Source organism: Parus major, chromosome 14 (genome assembly GCF_001522545.3).
Source record: "Parus major isolate Abel chromosome 14, Parus_major1.1, whole genome shotgun sequence".
NCBI lineage: Eukaryota > Metazoa > Chordata > Aves > Passeriformes > Paridae > Parus > Parus major.
In genome coordinates, this window is record NC_031783.1 from 5,062,397 (window position 1) to 5,081,452 (window position 19,056).

The window sequence follows — 19,056 nt, forward strand, 5'->3', positions numbered from 1 at the left end:
AATGACTTGGCCTTTTGGAAAACTGTGGTTAAATCCCTTTCTCTACCAAATACCCAGAGTGCAACTTCCAGGGATTCAAACCCACTCAAGTATCCCATTAATGAAAACCAACTGGTTTAGATGTATTATGGGATTTACTCTGAGCATTGCTAGATCAGAACCTCCTTCTTGCCAGGATTATCCAGTAGGTTCCATGTTAGAAGAGGATTTTGGTGCAATTCTTCCAACACAATGACTGTGCAGCCATTTGGTTACATGCATCACAGCAACGTGGATATTGCTGTCCCAAAGGTTTAAATTTTACTGAAGTCTAAATAAAATTGTTATTAAAAAAAAAGTGGTAGCAGCTTTGTTCCTTGAATCAAATTAACAATTAAGAAATGCAGTTGAAAGTGCTAAAGAAATAAACCTCCATTAAATCACTACATTTCCAGCTCTATAAAGCTGTCAATACACCTGGCTCCACAAGTGTTTGTTACACAGAAAAGCACTCACTGTCCTAAACAATATATTAAAGTTCAACTGCATCTTTCAAAGAGATAAGGCACTGTGGGGGATGAGGCCCTCCACTTCCAGTGGACCAAAATTAAATACTCCCACTGAATAATAAACCATTCTGCCTGTCTCATTCATCTCTTCATTCAGCTGCTTACCTAGAGCTCCTCCAGTTTAAAGAGGACACACACACAAAAAAAATCAGAGCTATTTTGGTTTTCAGGGCAAACAAATACAGCAAGATTCCTGCACTAATTAATGATTAAAGAACTGTGGAAGCCAAATAACAAATTATTTCTTTTTTGTAAGAACCAGACTAAGATTAACAGCTGAGAAGATTTACAAAGAGTTCATTATTAACACAGCACTGAAGCAAGCTAGCTTGGACTTGCTTTTCAAGGGCAACCCCAATTATTAAGTCAATTATGTTCCTTTTAGCACTCTTCTTCCATCAGGATGTTCAGGGCTTTGAAGGCTTTTGGAAGAAGACTTTTCTTCTGCTCCTTTTTTGCTTCATTTTGAATTCAGAAGTAATAATATGAAGCATCAGTGAGACTGTTATTATTTAAATCCTCATGGATAACTCTGGAAGAAAAGAGCTGGATAACACTGCAAGAAGCAAAAAGGGAAAAGCACACCAAGCAGAGTAAGTGGCCCAAAACAGGCTGGCTGTGGGGCTGAGCTTTTACTGCCACAGCATTCATTCAGCACTGCCAGACCCTCCTCAGACAGAAATAAAAGGCTGTGGCAGAAGCATCACATTGTACCCCGATTCAAAGGCTGTGAGATGAACAAAGAAGCCCACATTGCCTTCTTCAGGTCAGCCCCTCACTGGGAGGCCCCTCACAGGCACTGGGAATCCTTTGCAATGGTCAAACCTGGCCACCCCATCCTCAGCTGCTGCACTGGGGAGGAGCTGCCTTTGGACAGGGCTCACAGGAGCCTGCACAGCACCACAGGACCCCAGGACAGCTCAGGGAAAGCCAGCTCTGCTGAAAGACCACTACCTCAAATAACTAAAAAAAGCAACAAATATTACCTTGTTTCATGGAAAACCTTACAGAAAAAAGAAACCTTACAGAAAGAGATCAGGTGTCAGACCCTGATAACCAGCATATTCTTTAACAGGTATATTTGAGCAATCTTAAGATGAAGATATGAAAGCTGAATAAGGAAAGGAAACAAGGAAATACTTTCCTCTGCAAAGTGATGGAGTATCTCTAAAATGTAACCTTGATGATGTTAGCACAGGTGTCAGGAGTAAAAACCCTAAAAGTGAGGTTCCAGTGAGGTTTGGTCCAGTGCTTCAGGGGCAGTGAGAAGAGAGACCACGCCAAAAAAAAAATGGATATGAGAAGGAAACACCAACAGGAACTGGTCCTGGAAGCCACAAGCCAATGTCTGAAGTGAAGCAAAGCTTCAGACAAGGAACTGTGCTTTGAAAAATCTTGGTGTATTATCCCCTCCCTGTAAAACTCTTGTCTTAAAAGGGCCGAGAGACTCTGAACACCCTTTACTAAAACAGAACACCGAAAAACTATAGGGCATTTGGACTAAAGGTCTAAAGGCCCCAGAACTTACTGGAGAAGAGCACCACAGCAGAGCACCCTCAGCTGTGAGCAGCCCCCCACCCCAGCCCTGTGCCGTGTCGGGAGGGCAGGACAGCGGTACTCACGCGGAGAAGGTCCTGGTGCGGCGTGTGGGCAGCGGGCTGGGGATCAGGTACCCCCGCATGGGCGATGGAGAGCGCTCCCGGGGACGCCGGCTCTCCGGCAGGTGCAGGGAGCTGGGCGATGGGGGAGAGGCGGGGGACTGCTGCGAGGAGGATGAGGTGGGCTCAGAAGACATTCCTGAGGCCTGAGAAGAGCCTGGAGAAAGGAAGAGATCTGATTTAGCCCCAAAATGGGAATTGTCATAAAAGTCACAAATGCTCGCAATGCCGATTTAGTAAGAACGTGACTCACTTCCTGCAGACGTACACACGGACACGGCTCCGCCACAAGCTCCCTATCACCGAGTCCATGCTTTGGAAAGTTTATTTATTCTTAAATGTCACAGCTTCTGTCAGCTGTACTAGGAAGCTCCACTGCAAACAGATTACTCCACAACTAATGTATCTGCTCACTCCTGCCTCCCTCACAGGCTCTTGAGGCACAGCTGAGCCCCAGATCAGGTCTCACACACCTCCCCGACTGATGGGCTTTGAGCACAGGCAGCACAGAGGAGCTCCTGCAGCTGCACACAAACACACATTACAAGAAATGAAGCCCTTGAAGAAGAAATGCTGAGATAAAGCTGCACCTCCACTGCTGCAGGCTGGCTTTGCTGTGTGATCACCACGATATCTTCATTGCTGCTGCTGCTCACTTATTAACACAGCTCTGTCAGCTCATAACACCTTCAGCTTGACTGTGAGAAGGGAATCAGAGGAGTGCTCCTTAATTCTCTTCGGCCTGAGCCAGCCAGCTGATCTGCTCTGCCTGGGACAGGAGCACAGACAATGCTGGAGGCAGTGGCCAGCCCTGAGGAGGTGAGCCCTCCTGCCTGGGGAGATCTGGCAGACCCAGCAATCCCCTTTGAGGAGCTCTGAGTCCACCACAGTCTCCCAGCAACTAGGAAACCAATAGTCCACATCTTCATCCAGACCCCCAGCAGCCTCAGGTTTGCTCCTGTTCCAGTCCTACCTTCACCAACAGCAATACACCTCTTATCACACAACAGGCAGAACTCCCAGAATCATGCAAAGAGCAGGGTCAGAAACAGCAGCACTTCCACACACACAAATGCATGGCTCACAGCAGCAGTGGCAGAAATAAGAGAAAATAATCAGCACTGCTCTGGTATTACTATGCAAGTCCCCATCCACACTGGAAGGGGAAAATGATGTGCAAAAATAACCAATAACCCACTACAATACCAATAACTTCTTACTTAAGAAGACTAAAAATATCTGGTTATCTGGATGAGTTAGCAAAAAAAATGTGGCGATCTGAGTCAAGAAAGTATCATGAAAGCAAGAAAATCTGCCTTTAAGACCAATAGTTTAACTGAACTGAAATTTCTCATATCTATTATGCACCCTCCTGTTGACACCCACACTCCCCAGCCCATGAATTATGGAGTGGATCCTTCACATGACATTTGAGAGATGCAGCCTTCTTGTCAATGACAAATCCATATTATTTCTTCCTGAAAATAAGGACTAAAATTAAAAAGGCTTCTTAAGAATGAAGTCACCAGGGAACAAAGGCTTTTGTCTTTAATTGCTCAGGGTGCTCAGAAGATACAAATGAATAGTCAGTCACACTCCCTCCTCTGCCAGCTTGAGCTTTCCTCACTGCTCTCAAGAACAACTCAGCTGAGAACAAAACCCCAGCTTTAGGGATGGCATTTCAGATGTGGATGGTATCTGTCACCCATGAGCTAATGCAGTGTTCAGCTCAGACCAAGATGATAACACCAAAGGGTCGGGATGTTCCAAACTTCCTCCTCCTCCTCAGAACAGACCTGCTGTGCTGGCTGGTACAGAGGAAGTCTCAGTTTTCTGAAGACCTCTCCTTTGGACACACCTTGCTTTCAAGGAATGTGTTTGACATGGCAGGACCATAGCCCTAGTAAGTCACAGGAAAAACAAGAGCAAACAATTAAAACCTAATTCTGATAACTCAGCACACACGGGCTGGCCTCCACACAAGTGAACATGCAGCTTTCAGAATCATTCATTTTCTCCTCATCTAAATATAAACCAGCTTGTCAGGTGACAAGCAAAATACAGAGCATTCACCCATCTACTGCAATGCCACCACAGAGTGCTACCCATCCCCTTCCTCAAACAAGGCTAGAGAGGCAGGAGAATTTTCCCTCCTTTCTTTAAAACACAGACAAACCACAAAAATATTTACAAATAGAAAAGACTAAACGGAATCAGAAGTGTGCTAACCATATGTTACTGTTCCCATTTATATTATTTTGGTGCCCTCTGTTCAGTAAACACAAAATAAAACAGCAGTGTAGAACATTCAGTACCGTTTTGCTGTACAAATACCCTTTTTGTTCTCTGCCCACGGCAAAGGTAGGTGAATAGCCTCGACTCTCATCACTTCTATTGCATGAGCCCTACGTTGTGCTCAGAGCTAAGAGCTGGCCCAAACACGGAGCTGGGTGAGAGCTGACCCAAGCACACACAGCTGGAGCACCAGCAGCAGCTGCACTCACTCACTGACCCCCAGAAGCCGGCCAGGGGGATGCAGCCCAGCAGGCAGGGTCCTGTGCCTGGGCTGCAGCTCAGGCTGTATGGGCAGCATGTGGCACCTCTGTACAGGAGGGTGCACTGACTCATCCCTCTGCCTCCTGGGCTCCAATGACAATTGGAAAACTCGGGCTCAGCGAGGAGGATGGGAGCCTGGAGGAGCAGGTTTTACCGTGCGCGTAGGGCAGGACGTCAGCGGCTCCTGCCTCCCGTGACCCTCAGCAGAAGATGAGCCCATCTGGACCTTTACAAAGACAAAGGTGCAGCTCAGCTATTTCAGTTCGTGCTGGTGTGGCCACTTCTTGACGTTGTTCGTGCAGGGATTAGCTCATTTCCCTTGGCAGCCCTCCTGCAGGAGCAGAGATGCTCTCCCCACTCACAGGCGCAGCTGGAGGCTCTCGGGCAGTGTTGACACAGGAAGCCTACAGCAAAAACTCAAAACAAAACAAACCCCACACCCCAGCCCTCCCAGCCGCCTCCTCACAAATGCTTTGCCTTCCTAAGGCAGTTACCAGCAGTCTTCAGAGATGTTTTCCAGATGTTTCCCTGTAGATCAAGAATCACCCTGGGACTCGGATGGCTGCCTACCAGCCCTTCCTCAGCACCCACAGATTCCTTCCTCTCTTTTGTCACTAGCTGAACAAAACCACTTTCCTACATCTCTCAGAAGCCCCCTACATCTCCCAGCTCACTTCCATTAGGTTTTCCCCATCCCTCCAGCCCAGCCACTCCACACTCAGCCATGGCAAGGACAGCATCCCACAAAGCTCCACCAGTGCAGCCACCCCGAGCTGCCAGGAGCAGCCATCCCCCTGTGCCTGGCGAGGACAGCCAGCAGCAAAGCAGCCCTGCAGAGAGCCCAGCAGGGTGAGATCCCAGCCAGGCCAGAGAGCAGGGCCAGCACAGACAGTATCTCTCTTCTGCTTGAGCCAGCAAAACATGTGCCTGCGGGGATTTACAGAATGAATGTAACATGACGTAAGGTGGTGGTGTTTTCAGGCTCTTTAGGAAACTCCAGCCACGTGCCACGTTAGCCTGAAATCTCCCCATATTTCAACATGCATCATTTATCTTTTTCCAACATGATTTTTATAAATTATTTATTAAATGCACCAAACTGGAATATAAATAAAACAAATTACAGTAGCATCATGGCAACAATAGACTAATTTAACATTTCAAAGCAAAAATATCTTTTTTTTCCACCATACCTCTTTTAGAAAAATTGGCCAATGTGTGCAGAAAGAGACCCCAAAATGTCATCTGTAACAAGTGAACTACAAAGAGCACAATACATGCAGGAGAAATTTCTGAAATTCTCCATGAAAAATAACTTTTAAAAGCTATTGAAGTGATAAGGTTGGGGGTATATAATAGTCATCATAATTTCTCTATATATCTGTACATCCTATTTCTCTTAAAGTCTGCCCCATACGTCCAGGAATACCCTAAAAATAGCAGGTTTGGGGAAGTTACCCATTCTGACCAGCACAACACCATCACAGAAATCTTGTCTCACTTTTAATTAATGTAAATGCCTGGAAATAGTCTAAATGGATATGGCAGGGTGACAGACTCTATGAAATCTCTCCATCTATGAATGGTTTCTTTTTCACATCACAGACTGCAACACCTGCAGTGAACAGGCACAGAGCTCAGCCCCAGGAAATGCTGCTCTGCATGGACAGCATGTGTTCCTTCAGTGCTCCAGCATGGAGAAAATGGTTTTTCTGGCCTCCTTAATCTGGAAATCACCCTGTCTGGAGGAGCTGCTCTCAGATGGCACCACAATGGCCCATGAACAGGACAGCACTGGCTACATTGGCCTGGAAAATGAGGGGTTTCCTCAAAGACAGAATAAAGCTCCTCAAGAGCAGCTGATTTCAGATGCAGGTTCTCCAATCTCTAAAAGGAATATGAAAAATGTGTCTAAGAGTCATCTGAAAATCTGATTGTTTTCTGGGCTTTTCCTGGATTTAGAAACAACACCAGAAACTCTTCTTACTTTTTAAAATTTTCACTTTTAAACATCCTGGTTTCCAAATTTTTTCTGTGCAGCTGCATTTCTTTCCTACTCTAAGGAAGCTGTGCAGATAAACCCCTCAGCTTCACCTGCTCTTCTGCTGACACCTAGAAAACCTCTTCTCAGCAAGAAAATCCACAGCCCCTTGCGCCCTGAGTGAAGGCACCAGGACTCGCTGCCCTGATAAGGTGAGGGACTGAGGGTGTCCCCTGTCCTACAGCAGCCCCCAGCTCCCTCTCCAAGGTGCCTGAGCACCATCCACAGCACTGCTCCTACCTGGAGCTCCTTCCAAAGCCCTTTCTGGCACTGGGAAAGGGGAGCCCAGCTCACAGGAGGATCCCAGCACTGCCCTGCACCACGGAGCGAAGCGCTTGCAAAACTCAGTTACGAAACAGCAGCTTCCGAGAGCTTCCCCGTCCAGCTTAGTGTGCATGACTAACTTCCCACAATTAATACTGGTGTTTCCATTAGCACTGAAACTCAGAGGAGTTGCAACACGTGTGTGCCATGTCACAGATTACGGTATAAACATGACGCCCTTGCAGGCTGTGGAGGAGTGCCCACACACGAGTGATTTGTCAGGACATTGCACAACCATGTCCAGTAAAAGCCAAGTTATAAGGTAAGAAAAAAAAATTCCTATGGCTTGTTTGGGTGTACAAATTAATTTGGATTAAAACAAGGTTTCATTTACAAACAGCAGCAGCTATTTCCAAGCAATCTCAGCACTGAGCCCTTTGTCCCCAAATGCTGGGGGTGCCCTGCTCCTGCAGTGAGCAGCGTCTGTGCCCAGGCAGCACAAACCCACCCTGCACAGCACACTCCACAGAGAGGGATGGGAAGGAATTTGGCCATCAGCAGCCTATGCAGCACATTCACAGAGATGAGGACTTCCTGCAGTCCCATTTTTTCCACTGTCCACAAAAGCTGATAGGTACACTCAAAAAAATAAAAGTTTAGTTGAAGGAACTGAGTGGTTAGACAGATTAAGTACATGTTTCTACTGCTGTAGGATTAGACTGAAGGATGTATGGTGATACCCTGTGGCTAATTTTATCAAAAATACAGAAGAATCAGGATCCTGTCTCGCTGGAAATCCAGTATTTACCATGACTGATGATGCACAAACTCATTGCTCCAAGCTGCCTGGAACAGAGCTAGCCAGGGTCCTCCACTGTAAAGTGAGCAGAGGAGGCTGAGAGCACACCTCCTGCCAGCTGCCTTGGGGACAGCATTCACCTGGCCTTGCTCAGAGTGTGCTCAGTCTCGTGGGAAGGACCAGCTTCCACCCTGCCTCTTGTAAAAATACTTCAGTGGGAGCAGGACACCCCAGCAGCAGTGTAAGGGAACTTCCTCAGCACAGCGATAATGGCACAGAGCTGTCCCAAGACCAGCACACCTTCCAAGCCTTCAGTTTGCTTATAAAGTCTCATTTATCCACCTCCTTTTGTTTAAAGACCAGGTTGCAAGGGATGGAAAACTCTCCCCAGCTCATGGTGAGCCTGGACAAGCAGTGGTGGGCTCCAGACAAGCGTCCTCCTCTGGGAGCTCTTCCCAGGCAGGGATGAAGATGCTGGTTGAAGATGGTGGTGGTAATTAGGTGCAAGTGTTGCCCAGTGACCTAAGATGCCATGCACCTACAGTATTGGCAATGTAATCAAGTATTGAAATGACATAGGAAAAGGGGGGTTCTCACCTGGGCAGGACACCACAGCCTGTCACCAACCAAAGGGGTGGGAGTGCCCTGTGGGATGGGCTCTTCCACCCATCCCTGTGCAGCTGATGGCCCACAGCACATCCAGAGGCACTGAGCCAGCCCCAGCCTGGGAGGAGATGTCCAGCACCTTGCCAAGTGCTCTGTGTGTGAGCTGCCAGGCTGCAGCCCTGGCTGTTTCTGTGGCAGCAGGGACACCACGGCACAGCACTGCCCAGCCGCTCCCAGGGCCAGAACCCGGAGCACAAACAGCAGCTCCCAAAGGCCAGCGCCAATCCCCAAAGCCAAGGACACAACAGGTCACCTCCAGGACACAGGGAAGGGTGAAGGGACATCACAAAGGACCCTTGCAGTAAAACTGGGGAACATCAGGATGACTTTAGTTGATCCAACACTGGTCGGCAGGCGTGGCTGCCCAGGTCAGAGTTAAATATAAGGTGAGTGTCCCAACACCCTTCCCACATCCTCACTGAAGGAAATGGCAAACTAAAGATTGCACAGTGGTATTTAATAACCTCCTATGAGATTTGCCAGGCCCTTCCTGAGCTCATAATCTTTTAACCTCTGCAGTATCCTGTGGCTGTCCCACAGCTTAACTGTCTATGAAAAAGAGCCTCCACTCCTTTTAGTGGACAGTGAGGTGAGGCCCTTTTTCACAGGGAAATTAAGAAAGGACAGCGAGACCAAAAGGCAACAGCAAATTAGAAAAGGAGAGGGAAGGGAAAAGGAATACGTAAATAAACAAATGGGGAAAAACCTTAGCTTAGAGAAGCATACAAAAAAGGATGCACAGATTTATTCCTAAAAAAAAAATTAAATTTTCTAACAGAAGTGACATAAAAAGGGTAGAGAGCAAGAAGAGTTTCAAGCTGTTTCTGGTGTTCTTGCCTCCTCCCTTTAAATTTCCAAGTGCAAATGAAAAACCTTATGCCTTTTTTTAAAGCAAGGCACTCCCCAGTTTGTTGCTTGAATGGCTGCTGTGACTTTTAGACAATAAACCCTACTAGTATCAAATATTTCTGAAGATTTAGCTTTGTCAACAAGTTAGCTGGTTTGGGCCAGGAAGCAGATATTATCTATTCAATGTTTTATGGTCCCCAGCACAGAACCATTGTGCTGGTCACTCCGAGTTCCTGCTGCCTTCATCACTCCTCCATTAGCCAGGGCTGGGAATTCTGCTCTGGGACAGCAGAGGCAACACTTCATCTGTCTCACCTCAACTTTTTAACATGCTCAGTCACAGTGAGCTGATGTATTTCCCAGATAAAATACAATTTGTGGCTGAAAAGGGAAATTGTCCCTTCCAGTGCTTGTTCTCCAGCTTTGGAACCCAGCTCCTCCTCCAGCACTTTTGCAAGTCTGAAGCTTTCCCTCTGCCATTGCTTCCATGCTGGAGCATCCCCTGTGAATTTATTCCAGGATTTATTTCATACTGGCAGAAAATATTTATACCAAAACATGATAATCTCTCATGTGTCTTGTGTCTAAGCATTTTAAGGCTCATCTACAAGGCAAATGGGTTATACAGGGTGATGAAGAAGTTATACATATGTAAATCCCTCAGCACTTTTCAAAAGTTCTCCCCTTTTCAGCTTCCTCTCACATCACAAAACTTCAGGCACAATTCTGGTTAAATTTGTTCATGTGCAACTTTGAGCCTTTTAAGGCTACTGAAATCCCCTGAAATATTTATGTGGCTCAAGTGTTACTCAGAACAATTAGTTCACTGTGTTTCCTCCCTAATCAACATTTTCAATAGGGGAAAACAGCTCACATTACAGAGATCTATAACCATGGAAATTTATGAGGTATACGTGTATTGGCAAAGAAAATAAATAAATCCTCTGAGGGTATTTCATCTGCCAGCATTCCAGCAAGATGCAGCTGGCAGGACACACAGCCAGAAAACACTCAAAAATAACTTGATCCTCACACCAGTTCTGTGAGGCACCCAGAGACCCCAGATGCCCTTTAGGACAGGCCAGGCTCTACTTTGTGGTTATCCCAATGTCCAGGCCACATTCCAGCCTCACTGCCTGACACTTCCTATGCATATTTTTGAGCATCCCAGGCTAATAATTTGAGTCTACTTCAAATAGATCACTCAGAAATCAATTAAACAGAATTATGAACTGACATCAATATCAATCAATGACCAAAAGATATAAAACTGACTGAAATAATTTAAGAAACAGAAAATGCTCTGCATCTGATGGGATGATAGACCTAAATTTTAATGGAGAAACATATATATATATATATATATATATAAATATATATATGTGTAAATATATATGTATGTTAAGATTACTGGCCCACTAAACAATTGCATTTCTGTTTTTCTTCCCTCCAATATATCCCTCAACACAATTTCCAGTGTATCCCACCATGCTGTACACAAGTTTGTGCTTGTGAGCCCGAGACCCCCTCAGTGTCCTCATGCTGCAGCAGAAGGCAAGTGTCCCACCACCACTGTAAAACCAATGGTTACCTCTTAACTCTCAAGCTGAAATGGCCTTAATTTAACTGAAGTCTATAGGATAAGAACTACAGAAATATACACATTGCACAGGCCTGGTTTTTCTTATACAACCAAACAACTTGTGGAACAGAGAATATGTAAGCAAGCACACCTAACCAAACTCCTTGGCTGGACAGAAAATGCTGCATTTTACCTCACAGACCTGCTCAATCCTGGCAGCACATGTACCCCCATGGCCAGCTGCTGCTGTACAGAGCTCTGTGTCAGCTCCTGCACTGACAGGCAGTCCCTACACATGTGTGTGTGCATCCAGAGCACACCCACAGCTGCTCCAGGGACACCCAAAAACACCCCAAATCCTCTGCTGACTACACGTGGTACAAACCCTCCAGCCTCTCATGTGGCAGCTTGGAAAACACCACTGATGCTGCACTTTAGACTTCTAGGAGAAAAATTCGTTTTTAGTCTCAAGGGTGCTGACAGCACCCCGGTCCAGCCTGTGAAAAAACATGTGAAAAACAGATAATGCAGCCAGGCTGCTGAGGCAACACATCCTGCACAGCCAACTAACGCCAAAATGGACCTGTGGGGAGTGTGACTGCCCTCCCTGATTATCACGTGTGCTCAAACCAGGCTTTCTGGCTCAGCACATCCAGCCTGTGCTCACAGCCAGTCCCATGGCCAAAGGAATCACAAAAGGATTGATATTGTGCTGCAGTGCCTGCGAAAGCGCAGCGCCAGCACGGGCACGCGTGCGGGGCTCGATGTCGTGCCGACCTCCACATCAACAAATCTGTTTACTGAGCTGTGATTTCCAGAGCCACGGCCCCAGGGCTGTGCTGGACAGGACAGAGCTGTCCAGAACCACTGGGTCTGTTATTTGTGCCTGCTGTGTTAGTGCTCAAAAGCCAACACACCACAGCAAGGGAACAGGAACTCGAGCTTTTCAGGCAACGTAAGAATCAAGTGTTATAGTTGGAAAAAAGCAGACAAATCTTGAAGGCAGGTGCCTTCTTCAGGTATAAAACTAAACCTCTATATAGAAGCACATGTTTAATAGAAACTTGTACTTCAGTTTTGTTTCAGAGCAATCACTACACCAATAAACTGCATCTACTTCCACTGCAATCACAGAGGGAATGGGACACAAGTAGAGCAAACATTGCACACAGGAACAGCAGTGAATGCCTTTATGAAAGATTGTTTTGATTTAATTTACTTGTTTAGCCACATGGTGATAGTTCCATGACCTTACAAAATTGAGCCAGTCCCACTACCAAGAGAGATGTGAGATCAGTAAAAAACTAAGACAGGAATAGATTTAACAGTACCTTTGTTATTTTTATCTAGAGCAACGTTTTTTGTGAAACCCAGTGTTACACAGCTAAGAATCCCCAGGCTCTGCCTGCCTCAGGAGCCAGCCCCAAGTCCAGAAGGAGCCAGGTCATGGTGTGCATGCACATCTTGTGGGTTCACCCTGGTGCTGGTGGCCAGGAGATCCCAGACTGCAGAGCTCCTCATCATGGGGTACCAGAGGAGGAGCTCCTCCTCAGAACCCATGCCAGGGCAGAGGCAATGCAGCCACATTAAAACATTTAAGAACAAATTTGTTTGGAATCCCAGACTCCACCTGTACCAGTCAGTGAGTGTCCAGCAAAACCACTTTTGTCCCCATGGGGCTGTGATCAGTGCTGAGACAGCTCTGCACTACCTTTATTTCTTATTTGATTCCTCTGGGATGTTTTCCAGGCGAGGTTTGTCTACCTGGAAAGCCTGGGGGATGGAAGGGAAGGTGAGCATGTGAAGAACAGATAGTGCAGACAGCAGCATGGTGACATCATGATGCTGGGATGCTGCTGGCAGTGCCTGGGCAGCAGCTCTGCCAGATTCAGCCTGACTGCGTTCCAGCAGTGAGTTTCTGTCCTGAAGTCCCTGCTGCTGTGGGTAAAAGACACTGCAGTGCATTACACATCCCCAGGGACAGAGATATTTTGTTGTCTAAGCCTGGCACAGGGAGAATAGAAAAAATCAAAGTATAAAATCTAATACATCAGAAAAGAGTGGAACCACACAATTACTTAGGTATATTAAGATACACTTTCTGCTCTAGAACTGGTGTCCTAAACAACAGTGGTGAGAATAATTTCTAGGACTGACACAGTTCCCAGGGTAGGGAAAAACCACCCTTCTGCATAGAAAAAAAAGAACATATTTATTCAGAAACTGGGACCTGTGTAAGATTCAAACACACTTTCTGGACCAGCATATAGCAGAATACCAATATTCACTCTATTTACTGCCTCTCCTACCAGTAAGATTAAAAACCCACCACTTGAAATAGTTTGAAATAACTTTAAGGACTCCTCCTACCCTTCTCCATCACAAGGCTCCGTGAAAAGGCTATCGCCACATTTCATAGTTCCCTTTGCTAGATTTTCTTCAAATATTGGAGAAAATAAAGTCACAGTCTTCACAGCTGAGTAAATTTTGCTTTTCCTGGCTGCAGTCAGCCAAGCTCCTGTTCTGGACCTGCTACTGCACAGACAGGCACTGCTATGATGAGCTGGGTGAGAAGATCCAACTCACATATTTAATGAGTATTTACATTCCAGTAACAGGTAAAAATTTTGTAAACAGGAAATTCATTGACATTGCTTTCTGGCAGTTTCATTTACTCTTTTAAGTAATTGTCAAGAAGTTGCAATCATGGCCATGACTTACTTTGATCAAGTAACTGATGTAACTGCAAACAAGCAAACACCTTTGACCAGCCTCCTGAAATCATATCATGAAGGGAAAGCCAGCAGACAGTGAGCACTGAGGAGGCAGGAGCTCACAAAACAATATAGTCCATTTCTCCAGAGGGCCTCCATCAGCGTGCCTGGCTGTGCAATGTAAACAAACCAAACATTAAACCAGGACTGACATAAAATGAAAATTCCTTTCTCACTGGACAGGCAAGATTAAATGTTTATTTCCTGGACAAAGTCTACTCTTTTTCTGGGACTTCTCTTAAATAGAAAGTGGCAAAGAATTTGGAACCTTGGGGAAAGCAGTGCTCCTGGAATACAGAGTCATGCCTGGAGGAACTCAGGGGGATTCATGGCAGAGAATGCACTATGCCTCCCACCCTGCCCAAAAGCAGCACTGGGAAGACAAGGTGAACCCCAGCTGCTGAATGGGCTGCAGACATCCTTAGCCCAACAGTCAGCTGATAAAGAGTCTTTTGGAAGCAGAGATTCCCACTCCAGTTCTCAGCAATCTTATCTTTTGGTTTTGCTGTTAGTCACCAAGATCTGCAATTGCAGCAGGCAGTGTGTCTCCACTGGCAGCCTGTCCTTCACCATGGGACAAGTACACCACGGCTGATGTGACAAGCGGCTGAGCAGGACAGACCCTTTGCCAGAGGCTCTGCCAGCACGGTGTGGGAGCTCTGGCCACGCTTCTCTGGGGCTGCAGCACCATCAGTGCCCCATCCAGCCTGGCTTCCCACCCCAGCTCCAGACAGTCCCCAGCGTTCCAAGCTCCCCCCAGAGTAACACCAGCACACACTTTGCTCCCTGCTCGGGACCAGCCTCAGCTCCTAATGCTCTGCCACTTCCCCAGTCATGTGCTGCTCATGAGGCATGGCAAAGGACCAGCAAGGTTTAATATTCCAGAGAAACTACCAGGTCAAGGTTCTCCTTTTTCCTCAGTCCTGCACAAAGCGCTCTGTGATCAGATCAGGCACGGAGCCATCGGGGTAAGGAACACGTGGTGCACACAGGCCTACTTGCTTTTTCCAGAGAAAGGTAACAGAGCCATCCCTTGCAGTCCAAACCACCTGGAGATTCAGCTGCAGGTTGTTTTGTTCCTTCTGTGCCTTCACCCCTCTGCTATCTGCTCACAGGGAGGCTGCAGCTCAGGCCCAGGTTTACCTTCCCAGACCCCAGTCCTGGGAAAGAAGTGTGGTCACAGGCCACCAATTATTGCCCAAACAGCTGGGCAAGCACACAAAGGCCAAATTCATAATTGCTGTCCTTGAAACACCCCAGTATTTAAAGATCTGCTGAGACCTTGACCCTATCACCAGCTCCTCCCTGCATAAATACACAATTCAAGGTGAGCAGAGCCTAACACTCACACCATGGGTAAAAAATTTAATGTTCATTTTCTTTAGACTTCTGTTCAGTTTCCAAACTGCATTAATAATGCAAGAACCTTAATGCAGGTGTCATTATGCCCAAGATAATCGTTATTTTTTAAAAAAGATTTGATTTTGTTATATATATATAAATGTTTTAAATCGATCCAAAGAGGAAAAGCTGCTGTGAAACCAACGGGAAATAAAGAACCAGCAAAGCTCTGAAATCAGGCAGTAGCATCGGAGGGACCACACGGATGAAGCTGCTTCCCCCAGAGCCGGGTCAGGCTCCCGGGCAGCACCCACGCCCCACCCGCCCCGAGGCACTGCAGCCAAGCCTGGGCAGATGCGCTCTGACTCACACGGTGTTTTACAGCTTCCCTCGGTGGGGCAAACAACAGAAACACCACTTCAGTGTGCTCCACGTGCCCCAAAAAATGACAGAAACGAAAGCTAAGCCAGTGCCTTCCGGCACAGCGGAGACAAAGGAAGCGTCAGATGGGTTCCTCTCCCGGCCGCCACCGAGGCGGGGACACGATGCTGCGGGGTGTCACCTCCTGCCAGGGGGATCCCATCTCTGCACCTTCTGTACCTCAGCCTTCTTCTCGGCCACTAGCTGAGGGGGGAAAGCAAGATCTCGGCAGGAAGCGATCTCGCTTCTGCCTGTTCGCAGCTGTGGAGGCAGCGCTGGGAGCAGGGGCACAGGGCTGGCCGTGCCCGCCTCACCGGGCTCACACCGGCAGCAGCGCCCGCCCAGGGAACGGAGAGCCCGCAGCCGGGTCCGGCCGCAATCACTGCGGGATGGAGGAAATACAGAGCGCTGCTCTGCCCAGCGAGCCGCCCCAAAAACGAGGAAGAGACACAGTGAGAGACGGAAGCAGGACAATTTCCTCTACCCCGCTCTGAGAGAAAAGGCAAAGCAGTTTAGTCAGATGAACGCTTTCTAGTTTTCATTTTATCTGAACTGTGCCGGGGAGCAACACATCACACAAAAGCAAATCACCTCTCTGCATCCCTCCCTTCTTTACAGCGTTTCAGCTGGGATTTTTTGTTTGGTTTTCCACATCAACCTGTTGCAAAAAGCAGGATTTGAGTTTTTAAAACTGTTGTGCAGAAAAAAACCTCAAAAACATTTCACTCCTTTTTATTTTTTCCTCTTCAAGGCCACCCCTCTGCTGTACACAATGCTGTTCCCAGCCTCCTGGCCCCCGGGAGATGGCAGCTGCCAGCCCCAGGGAAGGGCTGTGATCCCCACTCATCCTTCCCCTTGCTGCTGATGGGGTTTACACTTCCCAAACTGAGTTCCTGTCCTTAGTCTCTGCCAGAAACCTTCCAGATGAGAGGCAGATTAACCAACAACTCTCACCACCAACATCCAGAATATTTATCAACCTGGACTTGAACCGATACAATATCAATAAATTTTATTAATGCTGATCCCCATCAGTTTTTCCCCAAGTTTCAAGCAGCTACTCTCAACCCCTGGCAAGTCTACTCCATGCCCACTGATTCAAAAATGGTTCCTTATAGAAACTTGAGACAAAAATAGACAAAAAGGCACAATATCCTCAGCTTTCACCCTGAAGATACTCCAGACACAATAAAAGAGACCCCCCCCCAACTTCTTCTGCACCCCACAGTCCACTCAGGGTGAAATGGAAGCAGGGGAAGGATTTATTTACTTCTGTCAGGCTTGACACCAAGAACAGCCCTGGCACAGCCTGCTGGTCCTATCACCTAGAGAGAACCCCACACACCACATTTCCTCCCAGGAACCACATTTGGTGTGCTGCACAAACAGGGTCTGGCAGTTTGTCGTAAGGGAGCTCGACTGGACACGACACTGAACGTGATACATTCATGTTCATGATGGGTTTCATTCTTTAAATGAATATAAAACCTGAATTCACCCAAAGGACAGCACTACCCTGAAAGCCACAGTCGTAAGAGAAGACAGAAGGCAGCATTACCTGGCCTTATCTGCCTAACTTCAAATTACTTGCAGATAAACATTTCTGTGCTTACACGAGCATAAGCAAAGGAGGGGATGATGCTGGTTGAAATATTTACAACCCCGTGCAAAGCAGAGTGGCAGAAGCTCAGGGCAGTGCAGGGGTAGCTGCAGGTGCCCAGAACAGGGGACAGCACAACCACACTCGGGGTTCCACCACACGTGGGTGTCACAGCACCCACGGGGCCGTGGGATGAGCTCCTGCCTCAGCTCTGCCCCTGCAAAGGGACACTTGGAAAGAACAAGTGTTTTCTCTCCTTTACACCCCCACGTAGAATGTGAAAATAAGCCCATTGTCAGAGAACAGGCTCATCTTTCCTACAGTTTCTTTGGCACACACAACTTTTTTCCTGTAAACAACCAAAGCCGTCATATGAGTTGGGGCTTTTTTTAACTTTTTTGCTACTTGTTAGTTAAGCCTCTTTAGATTTAACGAGATACTAAGATGTGTTTGTAAAAGCCCAAGCCCTCTGCAGCTATGTTCACAGGCCTTGCTATCTTCCACTCTTAATAATCAACAGAAGGAAAGGAATTATGTTTGCCCAACGTAAGATAATAGTCAGAAAGTAAAGGTTAAGAACAGCAGTCAAAAAAACCCTTTCAATCTCACAAAAATAACGACTAGGAGAGTCAAGTCAAAGCAGCCTGAAAGTTTTCTGAGACTGTCTAAGAAACCAAATCCAGTACCACAAAAGGTTTTGCAAACATTTCTCAGAAGTAGCTCTACAGTGCCAGCAAAAACAGAATCAGAAAAGAGCTCTAAATCCCCTCCTTGAAAGCCAAATTCAGAGTCACAGATGCAAAAATCAGCCTCGGAGGCTTCTTTACAAGAGCAAGAAGTGACACGCACACACATCCAACATGCCAAGAAACACGAAGAAAGGATTGCTTGCCCCATTTTTTGCTTTCCCCGTTTTCCTGAGCAGAAGTGCTGACTGTAAGAGCGGGCAGTTCAGGCTACAGCAACAGAGTCTTTAACGAGGCTCCGAGTTCTGCAGTGCTCCTCTGAGCAACCAGTGCTGGGAGTCCTTTATCTCCCCAGCGCCTGGAAGCTCTCGTTCTGCACTCTTTGTCTCGCTCGTCATTTCTAAAACAAGCCATTCCCAGAGTAACAATGTCACACCCGCACTTCCAGGGCGCAACAAGAAGGCGAAAGCGTTAAAAAACGAACCAAACCAAACAAAACAAAGGAAATCGGCCCTAATCTCTGAAGCGCAATAAATCCACCGCCCCGGAGGAGGAGAAGGCGGCACCGGACACCTCCCGGGGGGCTCTCCAAGCCCGCTGCCCCCGGCCCGGCCCCCCAACCTCCCGAAGGATGCTCCCTGCTGAGACCCGGCTCACCTGGGCAGGGCAGGGCAGGGCAGAGCTGGGCTGGGCTGGGCTGGGCTGGCGGCCCCGCTCCCCGGGCTGGTGTCGGGCTGGCCCCGGCGCTGTGCCGGGGAGGGGAGGGCCGGGGAGCCCCGCTCCGCCCTTCTCCGCCCCACACCGCCCTTCTCCGCCCCACACCGCCCTTCTCCGCCCTTCTCCGCCCCACACCGCCCTTCTCCGCCCCACACCGCCCTTCTCCGCCCCGGCCCGGCCCGCTCCGCTCCGCCCGCACGGGGCCCCGGGCTGGGCCAGCAGCGCCGCGGTTTGTCCGGGATGCTGCGGCCCCGGGGAACCCCGCCCAAAACGAAAACTCCAAGAGCCGATGGAAGCGGTGTTAAGGAAAGGATGGCATGGCCAGAGAGCTCCACAGAGCCAGGGCAAGGTACAGCTGAGTAATCCTGGTAAATCCTCCCGAGTGCTGCGATGAGGATGAGGAACGGGGCTGGGTGTGCTCTGTACTGTCATCACTTGGATGTGCTCGGCATCCTCTGCATGAGGCAGAGCTGTCACACAGGGCCTGGGGTGACAGCTGCAGCAGGACAACTGATGGCACAGCCCAGGGCAGCAGTGACAACAGGCTCCCAGTTA

The 19,056-nt window shown here is 47.8% G+C and overlaps 1 protein-coding gene across 1 annotated transcript in view; it reads right to left on the reverse strand.

Annotated features, from left to right (window-relative positions):
* CARHSP1 (calcium regulated heat stable protein 1) overlaps nucleotides 1–18,547 on the reverse strand; it is a 33,140-nt gene extending 14,593 nt beyond the window's left edge. Inside the window, exons 1-2 of the mRNA XM_015642611.3 lie at nucleotides 18,442–18,547; nucleotides 2,171–2,363 (exon numbers count right to left, since the gene is read on the reverse strand). Of these exons, the coding sequence (XP_015498097.1) occupies nucleotides 2,171–2,343 (173 nt within the window). The 5' untranslated portion in view covers nucleotides 2,344–2,363; nucleotides 18,442–18,547. The remainder of the gene's footprint in view (nucleotides 1–2,170; nucleotides 2,364–18,441) is intronic.
* Nucleotides 18,548–19,056: the final 509 nt, after the last annotated feature.